At 44.4% G+C, this 16,007-nt stretch overlaps 1 protein-coding gene across 1 annotated transcript in view; it reads left to right on the top strand.

Annotated features, from left to right (window-relative positions):
• Positions 1-1,676: 1,676 nt before the first annotated feature.
• PPEF2 (protein phosphatase with EF-hand domain 2) overlaps positions 1,677-16,007 on the top strand; it is a 39,553-nt gene continuing 25,222 nt past the window's right edge. Inside the window, exons 1-4 of the mRNA XM_048848094.2 lie at positions 1,677-3,814; positions 8,610-8,639; positions 13,506-13,633; positions 15,670-15,727. Coding sequence (XP_048704051.1) covers positions 3,679-3,814; positions 8,610-8,639; positions 13,506-13,633; positions 15,670-15,727 — 352 coding nt within the window. The 5' untranslated portion in view covers positions 1,677-3,678. The remainder of the gene's footprint in view (positions 3,815-8,609; positions 8,640-13,505; positions 13,634-15,669; positions 15,728-16,007) is intronic.

A 16,007-nucleotide genomic window follows, 5' to 3' on the forward strand; every position in this document is an offset into this window, starting at 1 on the left:
TGAATCATTTGCCTTTTTAATGTATGTATCCTGGGTGTTTAGAAAACTCAGTGATAAGAATCGTCACACCAAAACAAACTTGCAAATCTGCAAAGATTTATTGTAGTCTCAGTTTGATACCTGACCCAACAGAGGAGTATATATGCTGCATTGGTAGGAGGTGTGGACTCTTGTACGACTTGTCTATATTTAAGTACAATAATTATAACTCTGCTGAGCAGCGAAATTGCACTGTGCATATGTTTTTGTTTTTTCACGAAGACGTAACTTGTACTGCTTTGCTGACTGGCTCAACCTGACTGGCAACGCAGTTGTCATTCTTTGGTGCTTTTGTTCTTTCTTTGTCTTCTATTTTTTCATCTGTTCGGCTCTGGTTTGAAGAGTAGGTGGGTGTGCTTGGTCATTGTGCAGTTTTTTATCACTGTTGCTTTGCTTTTTAATGTCTGTTTATTAGGACGGTCTCCATGCACTTAGACTGTAAACTCATTGGGGCAGGGACTCTCTCTTCTGTGTTTGTACAACACAACGAGGTCCTTGCCCAGGACTAGGGATCCTAGGCACTTGGGTAATACAAATAACACAGCATCACAATTAGATGGAGAAACGAGATCCCATGCTGCGATGTTTTTGACTGTGCTATAGTTTTCCAGAAGTGAAGTCTTGTCCTTGGAGTCATGTGAGACCAAGCAGTGGAGGAGACCCAGGAGGGACGATCTGGACCTGGCAGTAAGGTTGAGTCGATGTCTAGGATTAGATGGGAGGATGTTTTCCAGGGCTGCATTCTGGGATTAAAGCAGACTTCTGTGGTGCATCCCGTCTTGGGGCTGGTACTGCTGCACTGCACGGGTGGTGTCCCGCCGGGAGTGTTTGGTGTGATTCTTTCCTATGGCACCCAGCAGTGTCTCCTACCTCCAGCCATCCCTAAATCACCTGGCAGTGCCCCCTCCCCTCAATCACAGGTCCGTGGCCCCTGCCTGCAGAGAGTGGGAGGGTCCGGCGGAGGAGGCATGTGAAAGGGATGGCGGGGGGGGGGGGAAAGAGAGAGTCCCTGTTTGACCTGCCCCTTCCCCCACTCACCTGGTTCATTGGGGGAGCCCCCACCTACTCAGAGCTCTGTTGACTGACAACACTGTGGACCGACCAGTCATGGCTCTCCTGTGAGGGTGAGGCTCTGCGAAGTAACCCCAGGGTCTGCTCAGAGCACCCCACTTCACTTACAACCTGGGGAGGCTGCAGTGCAGCTCAGCCAGGGCTACTCAGGATAGCAGGAGGGTATTACTGCCCTCCCTCTCCTGCTCCGCCCCCCTCCTCTTCTCCCCCCCCCCCCCCCCAATGGTGTCCCTGCAATCAGCACAGGGCAGGGAGAGTCAGAAAATTGTACAGTTTAGACTGGAATGTCCAGGGGTCCCTGTTTGGCTGCTGCTGCCCCTGCCAGCTGGAGTCTAGGGTTGGCACCTCTCCGCAGTTTTTCCCAAAGGCCCCATGGTGGTGGGGATTTAATGCTGGGTTTACAGCTGCTGTTTGCACAGCTCTCACTTCAGTGGTTTCGCTCCTTTAATGGCACCAAAACGGAACTGGATTTTCCTATGTAGGTGAGAATAAGCTGTGCAAATGCCCTCTTATTGTAATGCCTTGTAGGCGTTGTTACTTAGTGTTTGTGAATGCACTTGGCCAGTTTGGGGAGGCAGGTGCAGAGGGCATGGAGAGGGAGAGGTGAGGGGCCCCCTTCCTCCAGAGCTAGGATTCTGTGTCCTTCAAAGCTAGTCGAGTTCTGGTCTGCCACTCCCACCATGAATCTCTCCCCTCTTCGCCCCTCAGTCAGGTCCTTCCCTGCCACCCCCTGCGTCTCCTTCCTGACCATCTTTCTGTCCCTCAAGAATCCCGTTGGAAGTAAACCCCATAGCTTTCACATTGCGCTGTCTGTGACCAATGCTTCACCATCAGTTGAGTGTGGGTGGCTGAGATGTTGCCAGGAATATTGCTGACCAAAATGCTGCACGTTCCTTTCATGGCAGATTCCTAAAATGTAGGCTTCTGTCCCACAAGCTTTCGTATGACACTTGCCGCCTTCCGTCGCAAATCAAAGCAGTGCACCTTCCATCCACTCCAGTCTCGGAAGGAACGGACAGGACCACCTTAGCTGTGTTAGCCTTCGGGACTCCTCTGCTCATTCTAGTTTCTTCTGTACCGAGAAGGAGTATGAGCTCAAAGGCTGTGTCTGTGGGCTCCGAAACGAATGGCAGGTTGGCTGATGAAAAAGGAATCCCACTGGCTTGGTTTTATTATTGTTCCCCAGAGGGAGAGATTTCAGAATTTGGCTGATACCTGAAATGTGTTGCAGGCTGGGTGCTGTCAATATGCACCCTTGGCAATGGTGAGAATTAAAGAGAGTGGCTGGGATCCAAGCAATTCATTGATGGTGTAATACCCCCAGGAGTAAAACCAGAAGGTGAAGAAAAGCAGTATTTATTTAACAAAGCTGATTATTTTCTTAGGACAGCTAGTTGTTTATTTTAGACCAGTCTCTACTCCAGCTGTGATAAAGCAAATAGATTTAAATGCCATCCCCTGTCCTTTCATTCCTTATAATTAGGGATATACCCTAGGGAGAGGGCATGCTTATGTGTGTGCGCAAACACAGGCACCCAATGGAATGAATGATGTAGTGCACCCCAGAGTTATTTATTTTAATACGTCATATGTGCTTGGGGCTCGCTTTGCATCATTCTCATGCTATGACATCCCCAAACTCCCAAGGAAAAGTCCCATGTATAATTTCATACGGTTGTCATCCAGTATTTAGAAATGACTAAACTTGTTCAGTGCAAGGGGAATGCATTCCTTTAATTGCCCTGTTCTGACTAACTTTATTGTAGCGTTAAACTTTTGGTGACCTACCTGATCCCTCCAGTCCACTCCACCCCATGCATACACGGGAAATGCCTGCCTCCAGCCACCTTCTCAATACATCTTTCCTGCTTCCAGGCTTGTCTTGGACATCCTATCATTTATCTGCACCTCTGCAACCTCTGATTAGTGTGACCCTGCCATTCAGGTTGAATTTCTGAATGAACCCCTGTAATATGCATCGTTTCCAGGTGAAAATGATGTAATTGTATGGACTGTTTGTGGTTCTGACTGGCCTCAGATGAAGCTATTTGGCCTGAATTTCTTAGGCAAATCATAAAATATGGTCTAGGGTGCATAAATATTTGTCTAACAACCTTTCACTTTTTATAAATCAAATCAAGGTTCAGACTAGTTAGTCTTGTGGGTTACCTACTCTTCAGACATGGGAGCCTAAAATTAGACATCTACATCAATATATTGAAACCTAAATACTGTACCTGTTTTAGGCACATAATGCAGTCTTGGCATGTAGGCACCTAACGTTCTAAAACATCTCTGTTTAATTGAAAAACAAAAAACTTGCAAAATTTCCTTTCATATATCTGACGTGAAGCTTGGAGCAATCAAACTGGTGACCATGCCAAAAGAGTCCATCCCAGGTTGCGCGCAGATGTACATTATGTTGGAAAAATTAGATGTCAGGGTTATACTTGAATCAAGATAGATCACCTGTAAAGCTGTGGTTTCTAAACCTTACTGAGTATTAATATATTCACGGTTGTCTCCCAGCAGCTTGGGACACAGAGCACCCATCCTGATTGTGATTGAATGCTCTTTCCACTGCTTGCTTGCTTGATTTTGATGATACTGTATTTATTTGCAACCCCACAGAAACGTTGTTCGGTGATCATGGGATGTAGTAGTTCCACAAATGCCTATTACTTCCTGCGGAAATCGGAAAAAGGTGAGTGTGTCTCATAAAATATTTCAGTCTTTCCTGGTGGATTATAAACGTCCCTCTAGAAAGTCACAAATATTCAGCATAGAGATGCATCAGCTGTATTGCCTGATGACGTTGTGTGGCCCAGTTGTGTCCCATAAAAACAGACATTGAGTTCCCAAAGAAGATAATAGTAAATAGCTTTTAGGTGAGGCTGAGATTAAAGGCAGCAGAGGCAAAGCTGTAAAGCAAAGCAAATCTGTTGCAGTCGTTGCCCACGTTAATTTGTCAGTTACTGGTAAACATGCACGTATTGTGCTCTCATGCTCTGATAGTGAGAGCTGTGCTGGCATGAACACTACTTTCTACGGACTTTGAAATTGAAACCAAAACGAGGGCTGGTTTGTGCAGTGGGTTTGCTAAACTAAACTGGGATGATGGAGAATTAACTGCTTTGGCTCTTTTAGAGGTTAGATGTTGGGGTTAAGCAGGTTGAGAGTGTCTATATTAAATTGTGTTAATGCAATGATCTTGTCTCGTCACTGGGGATTGGGTTTGACAGAGTTCGATTTTTAATTTTTCTAATTAAAATGGATCATGTCAATGGTTATTGTTTGAGGTTTTTTATTTTTCTCTATTTCAGTTTTCGCAGATATCGCCCTCACATAGCTGGCATCATGAAACTGATGTGTATTTGTAGCTCTACTATAGTATAAACTGGTTTTTTGTTTGTTTTGGACATAAATGAAATAAAAAATCAGTTTCTCAACAGAATGCAGCAGTTGCCTAAGACTGTAACAGGGTTGGAATCATTTTGAAAAAAAACAGTGTTTTGATTTTTTTTTTTAACCTGAAACCATTCAGCAAAACAAACACAAATTACTGCACTGTTTTGGTGGCACCGAATCTGCATTTATTGCCCAAAAAAGTTTCGGTCAAAAAACCTTGCCCAGCTGTAAATACAATAAGGCATCTAGATATTGATAGCCATGGTATCTTAAATTCAGTGAAGTCCATACATATTGTTAACCATGTTCTGTATGTCCCTACTCCACATTCCCAAGTAATCTCGGTAAATGCAGCCGGTATCTTACATGAGTATTTTGTTTGCAGTGTTGTTGTATCCATGTCAGTCCCAGGGTATGAGAGAGACAAGGTGGGCGAGGTAATATCTTTTATTGGAGCAACTTCTGTTGGTGAGAGAGACGAGCTTTCAAACTTACACAGAGCTCTCCTTCAGAGCTGTGTAAGCTTGAAAGCTTGTCTCACTCACCAGTAAAAGAGAGTGCCTCACCCACCTTGTCTCTCTAATAAGTATTTTCCGAACATTAGGGTTCGGTTAAAGAGCTCCATGTCACACAGGGTGGTGCTGTTAGCATAGACACAATAGATACCTCGTATGTTCCTTGTGCAGAGGTACCCCTAACAGAGCATCTTTACATCTTAAACCTATAATCAAGGCCCTGTCCACTGTGCAGCCATGGTACTTGTTGCTGAGTCTATCACATACCCTGGAATCACGCTTCAGAATCTTTGTTTTAACTGTAATTGTTTCCTGCCCTTATGGTTGTGACAACCACTTTGAAAGGGTAGCTGAGTGTACACCTGTTCAGTACTGTCTTCCTGAGTCCATAGACAACCTGAAATACTAGCTCTGAGTGGCTACAACGGCTTCATTCATTTCAAATGTCTGTTAACTCTGAAACCTACAGATGGCACTTTAAATAGGAACATTACTAATTTCATTGCTGATCATTTTACCAGAAACATCCAGTTAATGTTTATTCCGCAATCCGAAACTGCATCCCCAACTGCCAAAAGTCTCACGTGCCTTGTACCCTGCTGTCAAAATAATCAGCTTCCTCCTGCTGACTTCCCATGCAGCTGCGCTTGTCAGTTAAAAACGAGATTCTGAAAACTAGAACATACAATGGAATTTAGTTTAAAATAAGTAAAACAGAGGAAACTGGTCTGAGTGTAATATTCATTTTCAGATTTCATTCATTTAAAAACTGTCTGTTATTTAATGAGACTGTCACAGAATATGTCTGCCACATCAGAGTACTACAGAACCAAAGGTGTTGCTGTGTGGTTCAGACCCAGCTTGCTGCAGCGTATACAGGGGTTGGTCTATAACAAACTGAACATAATCTTCAGCTTTTCTTCAGATAAGGAATCTGAGTTTTAAGCTATGCATGTGCAACTAAGTACTGGATCTGTTATTTGGTCCAAATTGTCCTGGGTCCACAAAATCCCTGCCTCTGCAGCTGCATTACTGGCTTGTCCTGGACCTTTCAGAAGCCCTGCTACAGAGCTGTGTGGAGAGGGATTAGGGGCAGAGCCAGATGGACATGTATTATCTTCCACCAGCCCCATGGCCATTCTAAGGGCAATAACCCTGCATTCTGTGGAATCACCTGGGAATGTTTCTGTTGGAAGGCATGGGCTGCAGAAACCCTAGCAGCATGACTCCATTAGACCCATGCTACAGTGGAACCAAGAAGGGGGCAGCCTGGACAGGGAGCCCAAGAAAGAGTGCAGAGGGCCAGGACTGCACACACATCTCAGAGGATCCACTGGGACCAAGCCCCTGTCCATTTCCCAGTGAGGCGATCTCTGATCTCTCTGATGGAACTGTGGAGAGGAAGCTCCACAAGAGAAACTTCAAAATGTCATTTCAATGGACTAGCTCATTTTCCACTTCTAACCTCTGAGTCTCTAAGATGGGGAAAGCACCACTATAAAACCAAAACCCTACAGCCTCCCCTTGTAGCTTTAGTGTGAAATTCCCACTTCTGATGCTGTTATAATGAACAAGAAGACCAGATCCTCAGCTGGGGTAAATTGGTGTAGATTGAGGCCATGGAGCTTCGCTGAGATACACCAGCTGTGGATCTGGCTCTCTGGAGTTCTTCACCAATTCCAGTTCCCATTTTAATACTTGATTTTCTTTTATTTAATATGGACAGGATCTGTTAGACCAATTTTCAGTGAGGAATCCATAACGTGCAGTTTGAGTCTCTCTTTCCATTCTTTTCAGGCTTGAGATCATTGCGTAAGCTGATCCAAAGCTCTCTGAAGTTAATGAAAGTCTTTCCTGGTGGACTTTGGATCAGGATCTAACATCTGCCCTTTTGAAGCTGGTTCTTTTTTAACCATTTGGGGCTTTCTCCATTTTTAATTCGTCTGAGAGTTTCCCAGTGCAGCCAGAGTCCCTGCATATGTCTGAGTAAAATGTAACCCCATTTGTTTTATTAATGCTACAACAGGCCACCAGGGAGCTGCCTTCTCTCTCGCATCCTACCTGCTGCTGGTCGGTTGATTTGGCCTCAAACTGATCCTATGTCTCATCTGCTTTTTGTATGTTGCCTTACGCTCCAATGTGACGTTTTGCTGAGCAATGTGTAAACCATGTGGCACATCCCCCAAAGGACAGAATGGTTTTGTCCATTTGTCCACATTGGGAAGCAAGGGTGTTGTTGCTTGCTTGAACTTGTTCTCCTGAGCACCCCAACTTTCCTGAATGTTTGAAATTATGGATTGTGAGAGGTGCCTGTTAAGTAGCCACTGAATGGGGGTATAACCTTTTTTAGCTCTGACCCCTCCACTGACTGAAGTCAGAACTAAACTCCAGTCTCTGCCCAGAAGGTACTTATTACAAGGTGTCAATAGAAAATGTAATCTTCAGGGTGTGAGGTGGGAATGGAGCGAACCAAGCCACTTGAAACACTAGGAACCAGGCAGAAAATAAGACACTGAGGTGCTTTCACGTTTTCCTTAAAGTGAATGACATTGTGGTCAACCTGGAGAGGGTGAAATCTTCCATCTTGCTATACACAGTAGGGCCAGAGGCACTGGAGATCAATGAGGCATATGAGCAGGAACATGAAGGGGACTCCAGACTGCTAGACAGTTATCTAGGGCTGCCAGTTTTGGTTGGACAAGTTCCTGGAGGTTTCATCACATGACATAGTCTTTAATTAAAGATTAATCTTCAATTCCTGGAGAATCCAGGACAATCCTCAGCAAAAATGTCACTTGTGCAAGGGTCTATTTTCTTTTAGTATGGTAATTGTATTATTTGGGAAATATGGTAGTATGTGACTGTCGGTGAAGACTGCATTGCAATGCATGTGCACAAAGGGGCAGTGGTGAAGATGTGTATGGTCTTAATGTTGTTATTTCTTGACTTTTGTTATGTTTAGGCACGTAACCTTAATTTTTAAAATTTAAAACATTAAGTTGAAAATTTGCCAAAATAATGCACCTTACTTCACATTTTTGTTGATCTTATCTTAAAGTTGCTAAGAATCATAAATCTTCACTTAGGGTAGGGAACCTACGCTGTTGATTGATCTACTTTTGATACTGTGTAGAGGTTTGAAAGTAGGGTTTCCTTAATTACACAGGCATTAAATTAAAATCAGACAGTTTATTCAACTACCTATTTGTATTTCTAATGTGCTCATCCCTGTAATATCTAGACAGGTTGACATTCTTCCAGGGAAGTTTGTTTAAGGGATACTCCTGGAAAAGTCTCATTTGAGTGACCAGATTTGGTTATTAATGATTTCAGACAAGGTGAAAAGGGCAATATTTTATTCACCATTGATTTGGGTTTTATTGAATTGTATTTGCTACAATGAATGGGCATATTTTAGTTTCTGATTACCTCTGTTTGGGTTTGCTGAACAAGCAGAGTTATATCCTCTAGTGAATAATTACGTGTTTGTGTGTGTCTGCTGTTCAGTTTATTACTCAGATCCCCATAAAATGTGAGAAAATCTTTATTTTCTTCTTCTTTCTTTTTTTAAATCAGTTCAAACACTGCCAGATGCAGCTCACCCAGGTAAGTTGGTTGATTAGAACACATGGCTTTTTCAGTTGTTCAATTGTAATAATGTATAAAGCAGCACAACAAAACAGTCACTTACCTTTTGATACATTAGCAGTACTAAATAATGCACATGTGATGTTAGATGCTCAGTGTATGGTCACTATTGAATCTTTTGTGGACTTAAAAGATCTGGTTTTAAATGTAAATGACTGGTAACTCAACTTTCTGAGGGCTGTCTTTGCTGTTTCTAATGTGCAGTGGCTTTAGAGAAAGAGGGAAGTACTGCTTTACGTAGGGGGACTGGGTTTAAATTTCAGTCCGTGGATTCAATTTAAGATAAAGTACCTGGAATATTTTGCCCCAAGTATTTAAGCAGAATGTCTTTGGATATCAGTGTGGAACATGGGTAGATCCTGTCTCCTGAGGGAGGGATTGTTACCAAGGGATTTTCCTGGCCCCATTGATGTCAATAGTGAAAGTCCCATTGACTTCAGTGGAGTCAGGCTTTCACTCTTGAGTCTGGTCCCATCTGTGCCACTGATTTACTCTGTCACCTTGGGCACTTCTCTTTTAGGTGGTCCAGCTATATAACACATTTAGTACTGCACATGAGGTCATGCAGGCATCTTATTATCTAATTGCACCTGTATATTAGGCAGTTTCTGTTGCCGATAATTCTGTCTGCAGTTTGCCAATTTGTTCAAGGTCCTTTCTCTCTGTGATCTGAAACCATGGCCTAGCACGAACAAACTGTTGATATAATTTTCCCAGGCCGATTTTGTGGTAAGTCAGATGAATCATGGGGCCAGATCTTCAGCTGGAGTATAGTCAGAATAGGCCCTGATTTACACCAGCTGAGGATCTGGACCATGATTTATGAGTCTCTTTTGCTTGCTTTGCGGACTGTGTGGAGGGCAGATAAGGGCCTTAAAGTGGGCGTATGAATTCCTGAGTGAGGCAGTGGAGACTTGACCCCTTGTGGGGTCCCAGAGCCTGGGCTCCAGCCCATGCCTGAACATCCATACTGCTCTTTTATAGCCCTGTGAGCCCCCGTCAGCTGACACGAGCCAGCTGCGGGTGTTTTGTTGCAAAGTAGACACACCCTAATGCGCTTGTCCGGGGGTGGGTTTATTTTTGGCCCAGCTGTTAGATTTTTGAAGCAGCTGCCTGTCCCGCAACCCAAGCTGTCAGTGAGGAACAGTGTTAAAATATGCTTTAAGCCTCAATGTCTGGAGTAGGGCCTAAAAATAATGAGAAAGTCATTGCGCATAACAAAGAAGTAGGTGTCAGATGATGGAGGCGGCTGCTGAGATGGCATAGATTTTCCCCAAATAGTCCCACAGGCTAAATCAGGTCAGGAAATCAAACTGGCAAATTTGTGTGTGTGTGTGTTTTTATATATATATATATAAAATAATAACCCCCCTCCCGACTTAAATTAACTTTCGATGCAGGCCACTAAAAGCTAGGATTTTCCAAGGTGTGACTAGGTTTTAAATACCCAGGATAGGTAACATACTGCCCTGATCTTAGACACCTGCAGTTACTAGGCACAGGAGGAGAGAGATTTACAGTGTCGGACGGTGGACTGAGCATGGGGAAGGGAGCCAGGAATTCCTGGGGTTTGTATCCTAGCCCTGCCAGTAAATTGCAGTGTGACCTTGGGCAAGTCACCTGACCACAAGTGTAGTATTGTCCTCATTTTACTCTCAGGGTGCTACGAGCATTAACTAGTTAATGTGTGTACAGTGCTTTGAACTCAGGGCTTTGTTCACTCATCTGTGGAGTTGGCAGGCTAGCTGGCGAGTGGTTCCATTCCTTCCTCTACAGATCTTCTGAGGCTGGCACCCCACAAGGCCCCCACCCCAAATCTTTTCCAGTGCCCGACAGAGTTCTGGTCTACCTGCTCTCCTATTCATTGTTCAGGAGATAGTGAACTGACTAGGGCTGCAAGCACCATTAATATGCTGATGGTGTCAATCTGGGTCTCCTTTGTATCTGATTTGCAGAGGGTGGTGTCCTTGCTTTCCCAGTGCCAGACCAATGTAGGGACTTCTGTGAGAGTGAACTGGCTGGATGAGTGCTGGCTGACTAGGGAAAAACTCAGAGTTTGAGAGGTTGGTCGGGATGGTGCCTGTCCTATCATTGTGTGCATACACCCATTCCTGGGGCCCATAGTTTAGGGGGAATGCTGGACAGGGGTCAGCAATGTGTCCATGGGAAAAATGTTGAGGTCCGTGGTAATTTTTCAAAAAAGTGAATGACATAGCCCCCCCCAGTGTCCGTCACTAAGTATGGTAATTTTGTCAAGTGTCCGTCACGCAACATGGTGGTGCTGACCCCTGATTCTGGACCCTTTATTGATCCTGCTTTCCCAGCTGGCTTCACTGGGTGGAAGTGCATATTCCTAACTGGGGACAAATACTGGCAATGGGCTCTTTAATCTCACAGATGAAGGTTGGACAATATCCAGTGGCTAGAGGTTGAAGCTACACAAATTCAGACCAGATATAACGTGTACGTTTTTTAACAGCGAGGATAATTAGCCATTGGAATGATTTAGCAAGGGTTGTGGGGGGGAGTCTCTGTTGCTGGCAATTTTAAAATCAAGAGGTGATGTTCTTCTGAAAGATCTGTTCTAGGAAATCTTTTGGGGAAGTTCTGTGGCATGTGTCAGACAGGAGGTCAGACTAGATGAGCATAGTGTTGGCCTTGGAAGCGATGAATCTGCCGAGTGTGAGGATTGAGACCTCATCTCTCCTGTGTGTAATCTGTCACTTCCAGCTTGGATTACTGCAGTGTGCTCCATGCCGGGCTAACCTTGCAGACCGCTGGGACACTGCAACTGCTGCAGAACATGGTTGCCTGCAGGTTGGCCATAGAGAGGACATTACACTAACAGTCCAAAGGCTGCACTAGCTTCCTGTTTGTCCCCAGGTGCAATTTCAGGTGTTCATTTTGGTCTTGAAATCTTAGCTCAGGTTGCGAGGACCTAAACCTGAGCTATCTGCCTCCACTCATGTCCCATTGCCGTGATGAGATCAGCTGAGGTGCTGTTACTAACAGTCCTTAGATTTGAACAGTTGAGGTTGGTAGCCTCAAATTCACGCTAACCCACTAGTCTGAGGTCACATACGTTTGCAGCCATTTATAGGGCAGTGTGCAAAGTATATGTGTTCATTGTGGCTTTTGACTGTGATGGATTACAGTAGAACCTTGGAGTTACGATCTGACCAGTCAACCACACGCTTCACTGGGAACCAGGAAGTACACAATCAGGCAGCAGCAGAGACCAAAAACAAAAACAAAAAAAAGGAAATACAGTACAGGACTATGTTAAATGTAAACTACTAAAGATATTAAGGGAAATCAGCATTTTTCTTCTGCGTAGTAAAGTTTCAAAGCTGTATTAAGTCAATGTTCAGTTGTAAACTTTTGAAAGAACTACCACAATGTTTTGTTCAGAGTTAGGAACAACCTCCATTCCTGAGATTCTACTGTACTTACGATGGGTGTCCTTGTTTTTAGGGTTGTTCAGGATGTTGCCTTTGTGTTCAGGTTTTTATTAGCGCAGGGAATAGCTGTAAATTCAGGGATTGCTTAATGAATGAATAAAATGCAAAGCACTACTGATATATGCGTGCTAAGTATTAGCACGGTTCATTGGCCGGAAGCATGTTTCAAACCTAGGCGGTGGCTTTTGTGTGTTCCCAGTGGTTTTGGGGAGTAGATGCTTGTTTCCTATACAGGAATGCATGGGTTGGAGGCTCACCTCAGAGTGGATGGGCAAGAGTTGCCTACAGAAATGTGCTGAGAGCTAGGTTAAAGCAGAGGTAGAGATTTCAGGTCTGCTTCATCACTGTGTTAGGCCAGTTCTGTGCCAGTGTAACCCTTCTGAAATCAGTGTAGTGATAGCTGTGTAAAACTAGAGTAGCAGTGATGAATCAGGCCCTGTATTTATTTGACTTAGAGCAGGCAAAGCCCAGCTTTATTAAGGTACTGGACAGAGGTCAGGCCTGGGTTCAAATCCTGGCTCTGCCACAGACTCTGTAACCTTGGGCAAATCCCTTAATATCCCTATGGCCCAGCTCCCATCTGTAAAATGAGAATAATGATACTTGAGAGTCAAGTGGAAATTGTCGATTTAGAGTTAAGCTTTTTGAGGCAGGATTTGGTTAAATAATAACTGTGCCATGAGGAGCCACCAGGTAGAGCTAGAAGTGTCTTGGGAGTCTTTGACAATAGACAGAGCTCTATGGGATCAGACTTTTCTTTCATGACAGTGGAGAAAGTGTTTCTTAGTTAGGATTTACCCAGAAGAACAACTGATAATGTCATGTTAACATCTGAGCTGGCTGGGAAATTTTCAGCAAAACGATTTTGGTTGGAAAATACCCATTTGTTGACGTAAAAACCTGTCTGTTTCAACTTAACTTTCTCTGGGAAGGTTTCCCGAGTCCGGGATGGAACTGAGAGAGAGAGACCTCATAACAGCGAAGAGCCTGGTGGTTTGGGCACTCACCTGGGATGTGGGAGACCAGGTTCAAGACCCTGCTCTCTGTGATTTGGGGCAGGGTCTTGAACCTGGCATCCTGTATCTCAGGTGAGTGCCGTAACCAGTGGGCTGTTGGCTAGTCTCAGGTCAGTCTCATTCTCTCATTTTTAAATGGGAAACGATCTTAGTTTCATCCTGATACGAAACCAAATGCCAAAATGGAATTCTCTTTTTCTGACCAGCCTGAGTTAATTCTTTCCTACGATTCACTTGTGAGGGAGAAAACTCCCTTCTTTCCCTGCATAGCTGGGAGGGAGAAGAGCACTTGCCCTGGTGCTGAGATACTGCAGCTCAGCTCTCTGGTTCTGTTCTTTGTGTCACAGCCTTCAAGGCCGCTGTCCTGATCCAAAGATGGTATCGACGCTATGTTGCCCGGCTAGAGATGCGCCGAAGGTGCACGTGGAGAATTTTCCAATCCATAGAGTACTCCTGTGAGCAGGATCAGATCAAGGTATGGTGCTAAAGAGAAGGAGACAATGGAATCATGTGCCCTTTGTTGTTGTTGTCTTCATAATTCTTATCGGGCCATGGATGTGCATAGTGCTTTGCAGACCCACACAATCTTTTCCCGGAGAGGAAGGCCCTGGGATGAGACTTTGGAGACCTGGGTTCAGTTCCCAATTGTGCAGCAGACTTTCTGGGCGGCCTTGGGCAAGTCACTTACTTATCCTCTGTGCCTCTGTTCCCTATCTGTACAATGGGGATAATACAATTCCTGTTGTCTGTTTAAATTGGAATCTTTTTAGAGCAGAAACTATGTGCATGTACAGGGTCTTGCACATGCCATCTTTTAGCATTTCATCTAAATCCAGTGGGCCCCAATTGGGTTGAGGCCTTTAGGAGCAACTGCAATAAAAATTGATCAGTGATGAAGACAAAATACAAGATCCACTGTATGTGTGTGAGCGGAGGGGAATGGATGAGATGAGGGGAGGAGAAGGGTGACTGTAAGATCATGTGGTAGGTAAGTGAGTAATATGCATATTTAGCGACTTCCACAATTGGGTTTTAAATATAGAGGAAATTTTTTCGCAAGCTTCTCTGTTCCCCTTTCTTATGTGTGTTTTCTGTTCTGCCTGAGCAGGCATGAGCTGCGTGACACTTCCTGCCAATGAGTGGGTGGCATCTCGAGGCTTTTGTGGTAGACATCTGAAGGCTGTTTCTGTGGCTGCTTGGCAGGAAAAGTTGTCTCCTGCAATGAAATAGCAGCTCCTGATTTGCTGCCTCCTTTATTTATATTTCGTACTTGGTATTAGTTAATGTCTGTTTTCTGGTAAGGTGTTGACGTCCGGATGGCTTCCTAGCCCCCTTCTGGCTCTTTTCACGTTGACTTTCTTTTGCCTGTTAGTCCCCGTTCACTTGTATATGATGGAAGCCAGAAATACTTAATCGTGAAGCCATGGGGAGCAAATGAAATGGGACAGGATTGGGCGTAATTTGGTAACCCAGCCTCAGGTCACAGCTCCTCTCTGGGGGTTTATGAACACTAGGAGGGAAGCCACATGAGCGCTTACTGCTTAACTTGGCTCAGCATTTTCTCACCTGACTGCCTTAAGCAGAAGTTTGCATCTTTTGTTTCAGCAGGTGAGATATTTTAGATCAGAGAAACAGTAGCTGAAGGGAAAATTGAAATCTGGACAGACCCTCAGAGAGGGATGCTATGATTTCTTATTTTCCATACCTGCAAATCCCTTGAAATAAAACAGGGTGGAGTGAAGCAAAGGGAGTCTTTGCATGCACTCCAGAAGCAGTTATAAGGTAATGCTCATCCTTAGCCTGATCCAAAGCCCATTGACATCAGTGGAAAGATTTACACTGTCTTCACTGGGCGTTGGATGAAGCCCTTTATTCTTGGTCTCCCAGGGCCAGATTTTTTTTTTACTGTTCAATACCCAACATGCTTCCAGTGGGATGAACTCATCTGAAAATCTGGCTGTTAACAATTAGCATTAAATTGGAAAGATGGTTACTTAAATATAACTGGACACAATGTATAATTAATTAGTGGATCTCTCCGCATGGGGATATTTTGAGGCAAACGGCTCAGCAAGAGTAAAAAAAAGATGGGTCTTTTATAGGAATAAGAGTATATCGGTAGTTTCATTGCCCAGGGTAGAAATGAGCAGGACTATCAATCCACAGGCGTCACAGTATAAATTAATAGCCACCTAGAGCTCATAGAGAATTTCCCCCCCATGGTGTAATACTGCACAATTGGCTACATTTTGTGGGTTTTACATCTTCCATGGAATTATTTTACATTGGCCTCTTTGGGAGAGTGGATACTGGTCTATATAGACCACTGTTCTGCTCCACAATGAGAACAGCTGTGACCGGATTTGCTGTATATACAGTGCAATATGCAAAGGAGGAGGAAGGAGGTGAAAGAAGGAGCTGTGTTCTGAAGAACGCCCCGCGGTAGAGCTTTCAAAGCTTTAGCTCATAACTTAGGGTGAATAACATGGCACTCCTTCTTGTCTTCTGCAGCTTCACAACTTCTTCAGCTACCTTATGGACCACTTCACCCCAAGCAGCAGCAAAGAGAGTAAGCCTGTGTATTCCATACGTAGATATGGTACTTGCGGCACTGAAGGCTGCACGCTCAGTGCAGGGTGTGGAGACGGAGGTGGACTCACATGGCTCAATGCTGATACTTCTAGCTGATTAAGGAGTGACCTTACAGGGATCTGAAGGGAGACCTGTCTAGATGTCAAATGGATCCATGACTACAGTGCATGCGTTAGACAGACCATGATTATAACGCAGGCCTCAGGAGTTTGAAGTGGGGTCAGGAGTCAAATAGGGAGATCCCATGGGGGATCTGG

The sequence above is a fragment of the Caretta caretta genome, chromosome 4 (assembly GCF_965140235.1).
Source record: "Caretta caretta isolate rCarCar2 chromosome 4, rCarCar1.hap1, whole genome shotgun sequence".
Lineage (NCBI taxonomy): Eukaryota > Metazoa > Chordata > Testudines > Cheloniidae > Caretta > Caretta caretta.